The 13,590-nt window shown below is 32.6% G+C and overlaps 1 protein-coding gene across 10 annotated transcripts in view; it reads right to left on the bottom strand.

Annotated features, from left to right (window-relative positions):
- The window catches only part of LOC143233339 (DDB1- and CUL4-associated factor 8-like), a 36,683-nt gene that overhangs the window by 10,469 nt on the left and 12,624 nt on the right, over positions 1 to 13,590 (bottom strand). For all 10 annotated transcript variants that reach the window (XM_076469491.1, XM_076469488.1, XM_076469494.1 and 7 more), the window contains 3 exons: positions 13,232 to 13,295; positions 9,718 to 9,775; positions 5,570 to 5,677 (listed from right to left, as the gene is read on the bottom strand). In XM_076469491.1, the coding sequence (XP_076325606.1) occupies positions 5,570 to 5,677; positions 9,718 to 9,775; positions 13,232 to 13,295 (230 nt within the window). The remainder of the gene's footprint in view (positions 1 to 5,569; positions 5,678 to 9,717; positions 9,776 to 13,231; positions 13,296 to 13,590) is intronic.

The raw sequence follows: 13,590 nt of genomic DNA, 5'->3' as shown, positions 1-13,590 counted from the left end.
TTTTAGGATCCAAAGGAATGACATCACCTGAGATAGTGCAATGGGTGATCAAGAAACCCTATTAGAAAAGCAGACCATACCAATTTATTCAATTGGGGCATGGCAGGAATGAGCAGCTATCCTCTTTTGCTTCACTCATGAAATCAATGGGTGGCATGGTCTGTAATGAGCATATTTATGAAATTGTGAGTAAATATTGTGAGTTTATTCACCTACAAGTTATCTTGTGAAATACTCCAACTCAAAGATGAGTATGTAAAGCCATGGAAAAGAAAGTACTAATCAACACAGTGTACAGTGCAGATTTAATCTTAAAGATAAACTGGGGAAGTACCATTCCCCATAGAATGGGATACATGGAATGAAGGTATGAAGCATGGGACACGGAAAGTAAAGGAAATATTAGTAAAGACTACTCAGTGCCAAAGCCTGAAGTACTGCCACAGGTGGAAGGTGAGGAAGATGAACAACAATGTGATATAAATAATGGGTGATAACAATGTTAGGATCGGTCACGTGTCTGATTGCAGGATCTCCTCCAAAGATGAGAAGAGAAGGAAAGGGTCAGGTGTTGTATCTGAAGAGAAGTAATATGTAATAAAGTATGGTGGGAAAGGAATAAAGAGAAATAAGCCAACTGGAAAAAGTAACAAACTCAATTGGTGAGGGTACGGGGGGAGAATTGGTGGGTAGGTGATTTAGTGTTTTATGGCACAAAGCAGCTAGGCTATCTGCGCCAAATGTCTGGTAAAAATGTAAAAGTAAATTCAGTAAAATACATAAAAGGAAATTAAAATAAAATAAAACAAAGTGAAAAATAAATAAATAGCATAAAGCCAATGTTTACATCTAGTCTACAACATCAAGAGAAAAACTACAGTAATAACCATAACTCGCCAGAAAGACTAACAGGTAAGTACAAAAACCACTGTCAGTCACCTGAAGTTGGCCTTTCCAGTCCTGGTTTTGAGTTACTTAAAGTTACAGTCAATTTCTAATTTCAAATTGAACTAGATGAACTGTGATTTTCAAAAGGGAGCCACATTAAGAAGGTGTAAAGTATAAATTAAAAAACTTAAATGGCATTAAAAAGATTGATGGCCTTTAAAAAACTTCCCAGACTTGGAGAAAGACAGGACAATAGCCTGGCACCAGGCATCAGGAAAAACACTGTCCTGCCAGATCCAGTTAAAAATAACCAGAAGGATAGCAAGAAAAGCAGGAGATAGATGGTGCAGCATCTCATAGTGTATATCATAAGGTCCAACTGATGTACTGCCTGACTGATGAAGGGCCAGTTTGAGTTCCACCAGTGTAAAGGGATGATTATAGTCACAGAGACAATCAGCTCTAAAGGAAAGAGGTGACTGCTCATCCCGAGTCTTGATGGCCAAGAAGGTGGAGGAAGAGGCAGAAGTGCTAGATACCTAGCAAAAGTTTTCACCTTGGGTATCGGGGATGCTCTGGGTATCAGCTACTTCCTGGACATCAGAGAGTAAGATTGAGAGGGGGACAGAGTGATATTGTCCACTGACCTTTTGAATCTTGTCCCAAATGACTTTGTAACTGATGGTAGAGGATATGCTGGTTGTGAACTTAATCCAAGATTCCTTCTGGCTTTGACGCCTTACCCATCGAGCATGTGCACAGGCCCACTGGAAAGCGATGAGGTTCAAGAGTGTGGGATATTTACGGAAAGTATCCCAGGCTCATTTTTTAGCCTTCCATGCCATGTGGCAGGCAGGATTCCACCATGGACAAGGATATAGTGGAAAACGTGTCGAGGTTTTAGGAATACATTGAGCAGTTGCTTGTATAATACAGTCAGTTACTGCTGTCACACAGTTGTCTATTGGTGGCTTACAGACAATGGCAGGGATATGGAAAGAAGCTTTGTAGGCAGTATAACAATGAAGAACATGCCCAGGATATATATCTATCCAGATGGGGTAGAGATAAAAAAGGGAGGTAAATTGGGTGAAAAGGAAGAGTTACCCTTATAGGCTGCTGAGGCTTTGGGGAGGAAGGAATGATCCAGATAAATGAAAATATAGGTATGTTGGTGAAGCAAACATGTAATGTCAATGGCAAAAAAAATTCAAATCACTGATACCTACAGGCCAAAAGGAGAATGAAAAACATCTTATGGGACAGGTGAAAGAAATAATACAAGGAAACAAGTTCAAACAGAGATAAAGTAAGGAAACGATGAACTACATTAATATCTCAAACAGGAAGAGCAGATCATCCAGGAGGTTGATGAATACAGAAGGAACAGATTAACATGGCAGAGACAGGAGAGAGAGATAAACCCTGTGGTAACAAGAAAAACAGAAGATATGTGACAAGGATGCCTAATAACCTGAACTCAAGGAGACCAAATATTACCTGGTCGAAAAGCTGTCATAAACTTGGAGATATCAACTACAATATAAGGAAACCCCTGAATCAGGGTTCACGTGCAAAAGACCTTCTATCTATGCTGATTCACAATCAAGGAGGAAGGATGAATAGATTGAGCCAAATGAAAGGGTACATGATGAGAAAAACAGGATCTTCTTGTCTGGTACCAGACAAAAGACGTGTGAAGATACATGATGCAGAACTGGTGAGTAAGGTGAGCAAAAGAGATTGGGTAACAAGGGAAGTGGTACAGAAGGAAATAACTGGAGTCAGAAGCCATGGTTGAGCCACTAGGAAGAAATCAGAAGCAAGAACAAGTGGTATGGATAAGGGAATTTGTGGGACTAATCTTGGCTGAAGGCATTTATAGTTAAAGCCTGAGAATGAGGTACTGGGGACCAAAAGAGGGGTAACAGGCAATTGAGGACAGTAGCAAAGGCATCATGTGAGGGAAACCCCACATATTGCAAAGTAACCAAAAACGAGAGGATGAATGGACCACTTTGTCAGGTAAATCATGTCAGAGTGGGATAGATGATCTGCCACAACATAGATCACAAATGTGTTGTACATGCACCAAATATAGGAGATACAATGTATAAAACAGAGCAATCCCGACCGTATGCCACTTTGGTGATTTATCGAAGTCACTACCGTTGAATTGTTGGAATGTATAACGTCAGGCAATGGAAAGATTGATGAATGAATAGGAGCTTGAGGATGGTGATATGTAAAGACAGTTCATTGACAGACCAGTGACACAAAGCTTCTTGGTGGGCAATCAACACACTCCAGCCTGGAAAGGATGTGTCCATATGTAGATGAAAGCCCAGACAAGCAGGAAGAGGTGAGGTGCCTGTTAATATTTGTTCAACAACCAAAGGAGTATTGACTTCCAGGGAAAGAGAAATGATAATGGGATTATGCCATCCCTTGATGGAAAAACCAAAGATAAGGATGAGACTGTACCAAGATGGAAATATATAAATTAGCATTGATGACACCCATCTTGGTCATCCATAGATCCAGAGAAAATGCCAACTGAAGAGTGAAGTAGGATTTCATGGCAAAACATGGGAGGTGAACAAAATGATGCAAGTGGGCTGGATTGTTGACAAGCATATTAACACCATTTCTCAACTGAGAGGCAAATTGGTGTGCATGAACCAAAATGTTACGGGATGGGGAAAACCAAAATAAGGTTGGGAAGTATAGTCATGCAGTAATAAAAGACACAAGTCATAAGATACAGAACTTTACATATTTGAGAAATAAAATCTGAAAAAAAAAAGGAAGACTAAACAGAATCCTCAGGATGGGCATGGGAAGGCATGGCAAATTTGGGAGGTCTGAACAGGTTATCAGAGTCCTCCACAGCCTGCACAGGTTCCACATCCTCAGGAGGAAATTGGACAAGTTCTGGAGATAAAGGGGGCACCATGTGTTGCTCATTCTTCCTGAAAATAAAGGCCAACAAACCTTTCAATGGGTCACCAGATCCTGAAACCTATGTTAAGTTGCCTGTCAAATGTTAAACATTTAAAGTGGTAATATTAGCTTCAGAATTCATGTTGTAGCAGCCAAGGAAAGCATTTGAAGTAACAATAAATGTGACCAGAATAAGGATGAGTGTACTGGAATGCTGTGAAATTCTCTTGAGTATATTATATTGAAACCATTTCAATACCAATAGCAATCTAAAGCACTAATGGAGATAAAAAAGAATTCCAAGTGCAACTGCTGCCAAACAAGAAGTGATAGTTTGAGAAAGGTGCATAGAGGGAGTCACATGTGTCATGTTAATGCACTAAGCTCATACTGGCAGAAAAGTGATGCACGATGTTTTACATGACACACGTTAGAATCATTTGATTCTAATAGAGAAGTGCAGAAGATGGCTTGTAGCATGCATAATAAAGAAGCTTGCATATAGAGGGCATCACCAAATAGGAATAGTTAATCTTTAGGGGAAGTATCATATAGGGATATGTCCTGTTGTAACTGACAAATACCTTTCATATGTTGAGTGCACACTTGAATATGAAATTTCAAAATTCAGTGAAATTTAAACAATAACCATTTCAACATATTCTACATGAAACATATTTTAGAACTAATATTTTATCATGTTGCAATACCTATTTATTGCAAATAACAAAAAAATGAAACTAAGATTCAAATTATATACCTGCTCAGCTGTGGACTTGCCAGTAAACATAACACTCAATTTTTTTTTATAATGTTTCTGCTTGTCCCAAAGTATCAGTATATATTTGTTAGAACTCCCATCATTCCTTGGGAACACAATTACTTTTGTCTTGATTCACAACTTTATTTGCTGTTAGAAGTTTTGTTTTCATGGCCTTTTTCTTTTACACCCTTTTATGATGTTACAGCAATGTGGTCTGAATGATAACCATAAATGAACAGCTGTGAAAATAGTTACAGGAAATGTTCAAATAGGATTGGACAGAATAGATTATAAACTACTTACTTCAATGTAGGTGAATAAAGTGGTGTCTATGGTATATGTGGGAAAGTAACAAGATGAAGCTCTCAAAGGTATCTAATAAAAACATCAGAGGACTTATAGACAAAACACAGATCTGTGAATTTTTTTATTTTATTTTTTGTTCCTGGTAACTTATTTTGTAAATCAAATTATGGTTGTTTTAAAAGTAAAGAACTTTCTTCTATGTTATGATACTGGGAAAATGGTTAGATTTAAAGTAGCACTGCCCCTAAACTGGGCAAACTTGTGTGTTAAAGAAACTGTTGAACATTTCTTATAACCTTCGAGTTGAGTTGTTTGTATTCAGATATAAAGTTAAACAATGAACTATTTGCACCGAGTCTACCACAAGGGTTATTTTTTCTAATGAAATAAATTAATAATACTGGAGTTGGAGATGTCAACTAATATTTTATTCTAGTAGTGTAAATACTTAACAAGAGTTCACGAGACTTAGCTCAAAGCTACTAAACTGTATCTAGTTTCAGCTTTAAAAGATTTATACAACTTTATTTGATATTTATATCCTTTACTTCAGGATGTAAGGACTGTTCAGCTTCCTTGTATTCAACTAGAACAGAATCATATCCTGATTATATGCTGCCAAAGCATACTATTCCACATCAACATATTCTGGATAAGACGTTATTTTACCTGTTTCACTGTTCCTATGTCCTTGATACCTATGGATATATTCTGCTCCATCAGACTGACTTGTGTCAAAAATGTAGATATCTTCATCATTGTAGGAAGCTAAAATTTCTAAATGGGAAGAAAATAACTGTGAAGAAGACAGAAAAGAAAATCATCATCTTAATCTAACAAGACAAAATAAGATTGGTCAATAGCTATTAATGTATTAAAACAAGACAAAATAAGATTGGTCAATAGCTATTAATGTATTAAAACAAGACAAAATAAGATTGGTCAATAGCTAGTAATGTATTAAAACAAGACAAAATAAGATTGGTCAATAGCTATTAATGTATTAAAACAAGACAAAATAAGATTGGTCAATAGCTAGTAATGTATTAAAACAAGACAAAATAAGATTGGTCAATAGCTAGTAATGTATTAAAACAAGACAAAATAAGATTGGTCAAAAGCTAGTAATGTATTAAAACAAGACAAAATGAGATTGGTCAATAGCTAGTAATGTATTAAAACAAGACAAAATGAGATTGGTCAATAGCTAGTAATGTATTAAAACAAGACAAAATGAGATTGGTCAATAGCTAGTAATGTATTAAAACAAGACAAAATAAGATTGGTCAATAGCTAGTAATGTATTAAAACAAGACAAAATAAGATTGGTCAATAGCTAGTAATGTATTAAAACAAGACAAAATGAGATTGGTCAATAGGTAGTAATGTATTAAAACAAGACAAAATGAGATTGGTCAATAACTAGTAATGTATTAAAACAAGACAAAATAAGATTGGTCAATAGCTAGTAATGTATTAAAACAAGACAAAATGTGATTGGTCAATAGCTAGTAATGTATTAAAACAAGACAAAATGTGATTGGTCAATAGCTAGTAATGTATTAAAACAAGACAAAATGAGATTGGTCAATAGCTAGTAATGTATTAAAACAAGACAAAATAAGATTGGTCAATAGCTAGTAATGTATTAAAACAAGACAAAATAAGATTGGTCAATAGCTATTAATGTATTAAAACAAGACAAAATAAGATTGGTCAATAGCTAGTAATGTATTAAAACAAGACAAAATAAGATTGGTCAATAGCTAGTAATGTATTAAAACAAGACAAAATAAGATTGGTCAATAGCTATTAATGTATTAAAACAAGACAAAATAAGATTGGTCAATAGCTAGTAATGTATTAAAACAAGACAAAATAAGATTGGTCAAAAGCTAGTAATGTATTAAAACAAGACAAAATGAGATTGGTCAATAGCTAGTAATGTATTAAAACAAGACAAAATGAGATTGGTCAATAGCTAGTAATGTATTAAAACAAGACAAAATAAGATTGGTCAATAGCTAGTAATGTATTAAAACAAGACAAAATAAGATTGGTCAATAGCTATTAATGTATTAAAACAAGACAAAATAAGATTGGTCAATAGCTAGTAATGTATTAAAACAAGACAAAATGAGATTGGTCAATAGCTAGTAATGTATTAAAACAAGACAAAATGAGATTGGTCAATAGCTAGTAATGTATTAAAACAAGACAAAATGAGATTGGTCAATAGCTAGTAATGTATTAAAACAAGACAAAATAAGATTGGTCAATAGCTAGTAATGTATTAAAACAAGACAAAATAAGATTGGTCAATAGCTAGTAATGTATTAAAACAAGACAAAATGAGATTGGTCAATAGCTAGTAATGTATTAAAACAAGACAAAATAAGATCGGTAAATAGCTAGTAATGTATTAAAACAAGACAAAATAAGATCGGTAAATAGCTAGTAATGTATTAAAACAAGACAAAATGAGATTGGTCAATAGCTAGTAATGTATTAAAACAAGACAAAATGAGATTGGTCAATAGCTAGTAATGTATTAAAACAAGACAAAATGAGATTGGTCAATAGCTATTAATGTATTAAAACAAGACAAAATAAGATTGGTCAATAGCTAGTAATGTATTAAAACAAGACAAAATAAGATTGGTCAATAGCTATTGATGTATTAAAACAAGACAAAATAAGATTGGTCAATAGCTAGTAATGTATTAAAACAAGACAAAATAAGATTGGTCAATAGCTAGTAATGTATTAAAACAAGACAAAATGAGATTGGTCAATAGCTAGTAATGTATTAAAACAAGACAAAATGAGATTGGTCAATAGCTATTAATGTATTAAAACAAGACAAAATAAGATTGGTCAATAGCTAGTAATGTATTAAAACAAGACAAAATAAGATTGGTCAATAGCTATTAATGTATTAAAACAAGACAAAATAAGATTGGTCAATAGCTAGTAATGTATTAAAACAAGACAAAATGAGATTGGTCAATAGCTAGTAATGTATTAAAACAGGACAAAATGAGATTGGTCAATAGCTAGTAATGTTGAGATTGGTCAATAGCTAGTAATGTATTAAAACAAAACAAAATGAGATTGGTCAATAGCTAGTAATGTATTAAAACAAAACAAAATGAGATTGGTCAATTGCTAGTAATGTATTAATAACCTGTACTTTCTCAAAGATAGGCACCAAGGTTTTGTGATAAAATACAAATAAATGGAATACATAAAACCACTAAAACTACACTTAAGTTAGTGTGTGTGTTTTCTTATAGGAAAGCCACATCAGGCTATTTGCTGAGCCCACCGAGGGGAATCAAACCCCTGATTTTAGCGTTGTAAATCCGTAGACTTACCGCTGTACTAGTGGGGGCAGTTAAGTGAAAGGGGGAGAAATTAGCTACTTCACATCAGAAGTAAATAATTCAATATATATATTTTCTTTTACAGTAAGATAAGAAATATATGAGTTTGGTTAAAACAACAGAATGTCATTTGGCATTTATTATCATCATCACACATAATTTATTTGATGTTTTTCAACTATTTATATTTATATTTCTTTGAATTACAATAAAGGTATTAACCCTCAAATTATTGATTCAACATTACATCATTCACTACCACATATTCCATCATAGACAGTAATAACACTTTTGCCTGTTACAACACTCAGTGTAAAGAACTGACCACACATACTGGGTGAAGTCATGAATTTTCTATGCAAAATACACTACAGCAGTAATGAATGGTACTAACTGAAATATTTGTGGTATCTCTGCTAGCTTATTATGAAGCTACAGAAAGGGCTAGCTGTACTCTACCTACAACACACATCAAAACATATATTAAGTATTAAACACCATTAGACTTTCCACTGAGTCATTGATGGAGAGTATATTTTCTTTTTAATTTTTGGGTGAGTCATACATTATTATAACACCACCATAACTGGGTGTATGAATACTTTAGAAAAAGTTGGTCCATCAGATTGAGCCTGTATTGGGGAATTAATGTTTACTATAATTCTGAATTCACTTTAATCAATCTGACTCAAAACAGTCTGAATGGAAGTGATTTTCATGCTAACATGGGTTTGTTTACTTTGACTTACCTTTTAACCACCACATACTTAAGACACTATACATACTAGAAATCTTAACTAAGGGAAAAACTGTGCTTCACACACTAAATATTTTTGGTTGAATTATTTAGTATTCAAATGCATAAAATTTAAGCAAGTTAAAGGCAGTGCTGTGTATTTAAAGTAATAACAATTGTAAAATGACCTGCCTAGACCCACCATGTTTGACGTTAAACTTAAGTGGGCTAAATCTATTCCACAACACGAGATCCACCAACCCCCTCTAGTGCAAAAGACTTTAAGCAAAATGGGGTAATCAAAATTGACAGTGAAATCAACTTTTATAATAAAAAAAATACCAGATCTAGTGAACCTTTCAAAATCTTGGTATTCCGGCAAGTATTACAATTCAACATGGTGAAACTGGTACTCTGAGTGTCTGAACATAAATGAAGAAATTCACACACAAAAACTCCTGTCTAAGATGGTGCTCTGATAGATGACAGATCCATTCCCCACATATGTTTCTCTCTCGATTAATGAGCATGAATAAAGGTCTACGTATGATCTTGTCCTAATTTGTTTAAAGAAAAGTCCAACATTTTGTAGTTTTTAAAAGAACAAAAATCTACTTCAGTGTTTAATTAATTTTAACCATATTATACAATATTAATGTATCAATCAATAAAGGAATATTTAGAATTATTTCAACCTGAGCCACTGTAGTTGTACACCAAGCACGTTACGTTGGCATGAAGGTCACTATCAATCTGTGTGGGGGAAGAAATTACAAAATTAGCTTTTAATGAATTCTTCATAACTTAAATCAATAACATTACTTAAGTAATTGAAACAAGTTACTGCATAAAACAGGAATAATTTCAGGAAATAATAATAACAATGATAATGCTTGGCCAATTTTAATTTTTGCATGCATAACTTCTCTCATATATAGACACACATACATATATAACCACTTAAATGTGTTTGTGAAAGACAGGAGTGTAAATTTATCATTCGATTTGACAAAATACTAGTCATCTAGCATGGATAATTCATACTAGTAACATGATCACAAGACATATATAAACAACTGATAAATCAACCATGACACCTTGCTAATCTTATTTTGACACATTCTCATTATAATTGGTCGACTCTTTTTACAATACAAACATCTGAACTATTAAGACAGTGTGGTTACATTAACTGTTCAATTTACTTGAGTGCATTAAATACATTCCAAGATATACAAATTTATAATGAGAAGAAATTCTGTATATCTGAATGACTGCTGATGTTTATATAAATAACTTTTTTTTTCTCTTGGGAATGAAAGTTTTGGCTGGTCTTAGGTCCTAGCATACAAGTATGAAAGGTTAAAGGGTCATCTAGGCCCCCATGTACTATAGGGACCTACATGTTCTCTGGTGTATTCTAAATCAACTTGGAACACTTAATGTTCACTTTCTTTATTGTATTGTAATGCATGTGTATGACATGACTTATGAGACTAAAAATACTTTTAGAATCTGGGACATTTAACACAATTTCATTTTTAACAAACAGCCCTCAACTGAATTCCATATACCTCTCTCTAACTTAGGATCCACTTAAACAACTTCTAACACAAAACTAATAATAAATAAATTGCATTATTCTGTTCATATAACCTTCGGCAAAGTTTGTTAACCCTTTCACTATGGGCTCGGTATAATATAAACAAGCTCATTTACACATTTGCACACATTAAGTATTTGCACTATAACTTTTAATTCAGCATGTGCATCTTTACAAAATTTTGTAGACGTTTAGTGAAAATTATATCACAATTTTTAATGAATTATTTTTACAAAAGATTTTCACATGAAAGTAAGAGTCTAATTCATCACTAGTCTGAGTACAAAGTGATTTCATGTTATGATTAAGGAAACTATTATCTGTCAAAAAAAATTTTGAATATTATTTGTGTAATCTCTAAAACTTCCTAAATACATTTCAAATGTTTGTTTTTAGAAAGACTTTATATTTTATATTATTTTGTATACCCTAACTATGTGAGGTCTATCACTCAACGAACCTCAAACCTATCATAAAAAAACTTGGAAATAAATAATGTGCTTTTTTGATTACAAAATGGCTACGTATAACACGAAAATACAAATGTTTTCTAAGTAGATAAAGTATCATAAAGCTAAATACATATATATGTATATTTATAATTTTATTATATTAACCTTCCAGTCATGCGTAGCTACCATTACATAACTTTCATTGTGCAGTCATGTTTTGTATCTAATAATATAAAACTGACCTTTAGTCTTCCCTGTGTTGGCTGTGTTTTAGTGGACTAGTATTTTGTAATATACAGTAACATTTCAGTTATTTTATATTATATATGTATACACATTATTGCTGTTTAGAAATAAACTAATAAACTTATTTTTTATAAGATAAATGGCAATATATCAAGAAATAAAGCAAACTATCTCTTCTCACTATAACCTTTGAACTCTGTTGTTGCTGGATATAGGTTGCTAAGGCTTCTAAAATTTTGCATGTGGAGTATATCAAACAAACTTTTTTTTAGGTTTTATATACACAGTTGAATAACCAAAAAAAATCATAAATAACTACACTGATAACATAGAATTCTATTATAATTTATTGAACTTAGTAACAAAGATGTGTTTACATTTAAAAAAATATTAAACTCTGAGAAGACTAAAGATACAACCTACCTTCACAAAATCTTTGTTCGAAAGAACGTGGTTGTTTTTCCACAGATTAAAATGGCTGAGCAAAACAACTATGGGGGGCGTTGGAAGTTGATGGTTGGTTATTCACACATCATACACTGTAATAAGGGTATATAAGGAATTGTTTAAAAAAAACAAAACAGAAAGAGCCACTGTGTGTGATTCTGTATGTAAGCCATATCTCAGTAACATAAAAAGACATAAGGTTCTTATTTTATATTCTAGCTTGCCAATATTAGTAATTTGAATTCCTAATTTGTATAAAATTATACTTAGTATTTTGACATCAGAAATATCTAATTTTAAAAAGTGCTGCACATAACACGTGACTCAGTAAAATCTATATTTAGGTTATTCTTGTAACATGCACTTTTAAATTATGAAATTAACTCATATAGAACATTAAAGTTTGAATTATAATCTAAAACTGAATTCCAAACTTACTGATACAAATTCATAAAAGAGTAGTTCAATAACATTTTGCATTCAATCAACAAATGAGATGACATGGCCTTTGAGCCGTCGTGAAAGGGTTAATAAATAATTTCCCTTATGCAAATTTCCTGTCATTATTTACCTTTGCAAGAATTTCAAACTCTTCTTGGTTCATATATGTTGTTAATACTGGTAGATAAAGTTGATTTTAAATTTACATGTTCTTGTATGAGAAGTTTTAATGACCTGATGCCAGACTCAATATTACCTAAAAAAACATTCTGGACACTTGTATTCATGTATCTTACAGCTGCAGTTTTCAATATAAATATTTGATCTTTAAACTTGAAAAATAAAAGCACTTTACATTCGAGCTTAAAGACGTCTCAATTCAACCTGACTGTGAGGACAATGACATAGCTTGTGTAATTGGTTTCTAATTAGAACAGTTTGTTTACCTGTAAATGGTATTATTCAAGATGCTTTTATCTTAGGAACATTCTAGTTTTGCATGGTTGATTGTTCAGTAATAAGCCAATTAAAGAGGAGTCTCACGTACATTTAGTGTAAACATCAAAGCAAACAAGCCAATCTCGGATCAAGCCTCTAGTACTAGTATTTTGTCTCAAGAATAAATTCTCTGTCCTTCCTAACATTTTTCTCACCACATTTAATTGGATTGGATGAGTGTAAATTTGACAAAATAAATGGCAGAAATTTGTTAAATGGCAGGCTATTCTCATCTGTTTTCCATAATAGTAGTTTGGATGTAATTAAGTTAAAACACTGCAGGTGTTTGGAAAATCCACATGTTTATGTACTAGTCACCCAGGAATAAAGTGTGTGACACTGTGCACGTGGCACAGTTGTTTTTATGTTAACAATAATTGTATATTGTATATCGACTTCAAAGGAGAACTTTATAGCTATCTGCATTTGTCACAAATTTCTCTTGGGTTAGTATGATGTTAAATTTACAATGCAGCTCTTATGTTATTCAAAAGACTTAAATTATAAATATGTAAAACTTACTAAGTGGTGTGGGCTAAACTTTTTCATTGGAATATCTTCACGTATATTTCTCTTGTCATAAATACTGGAAAAAATTATTAATATATGCAAAGTTCTGAAATTTAAAATTTGTTTCCTTAGTTGTTTTTTTTTGGCATGAAAGTACAAAGAAAAAAAAAATATATATGCTACACAAGTCTAACCAATTTTTAGAATGTTGATGCTTTTTGCCTTTACTATAAACATTAATAACAAATTACCAAAACTTAACAGGTCTTCTCTGAACTCATTAAGCAAAAATTGTTTTGAACTAAATCACACATATTACAAACACAAACCTTTAGGGTAATTACAATTTCATGTCAGTTTACAACAAATAT

The sequence above is a fragment of the Tachypleus tridentatus genome, chromosome 12, assembly GCF_004210375.1.
Source record: "Tachypleus tridentatus isolate NWPU-2018 chromosome 12, ASM421037v1, whole genome shotgun sequence".
NCBI lineage: Eukaryota > Metazoa > Arthropoda > Merostomata > Xiphosura > Limulidae > Tachypleus > Tachypleus tridentatus.
This window is presented reverse-complemented; position numbering and strand designations above follow the sequence as displayed.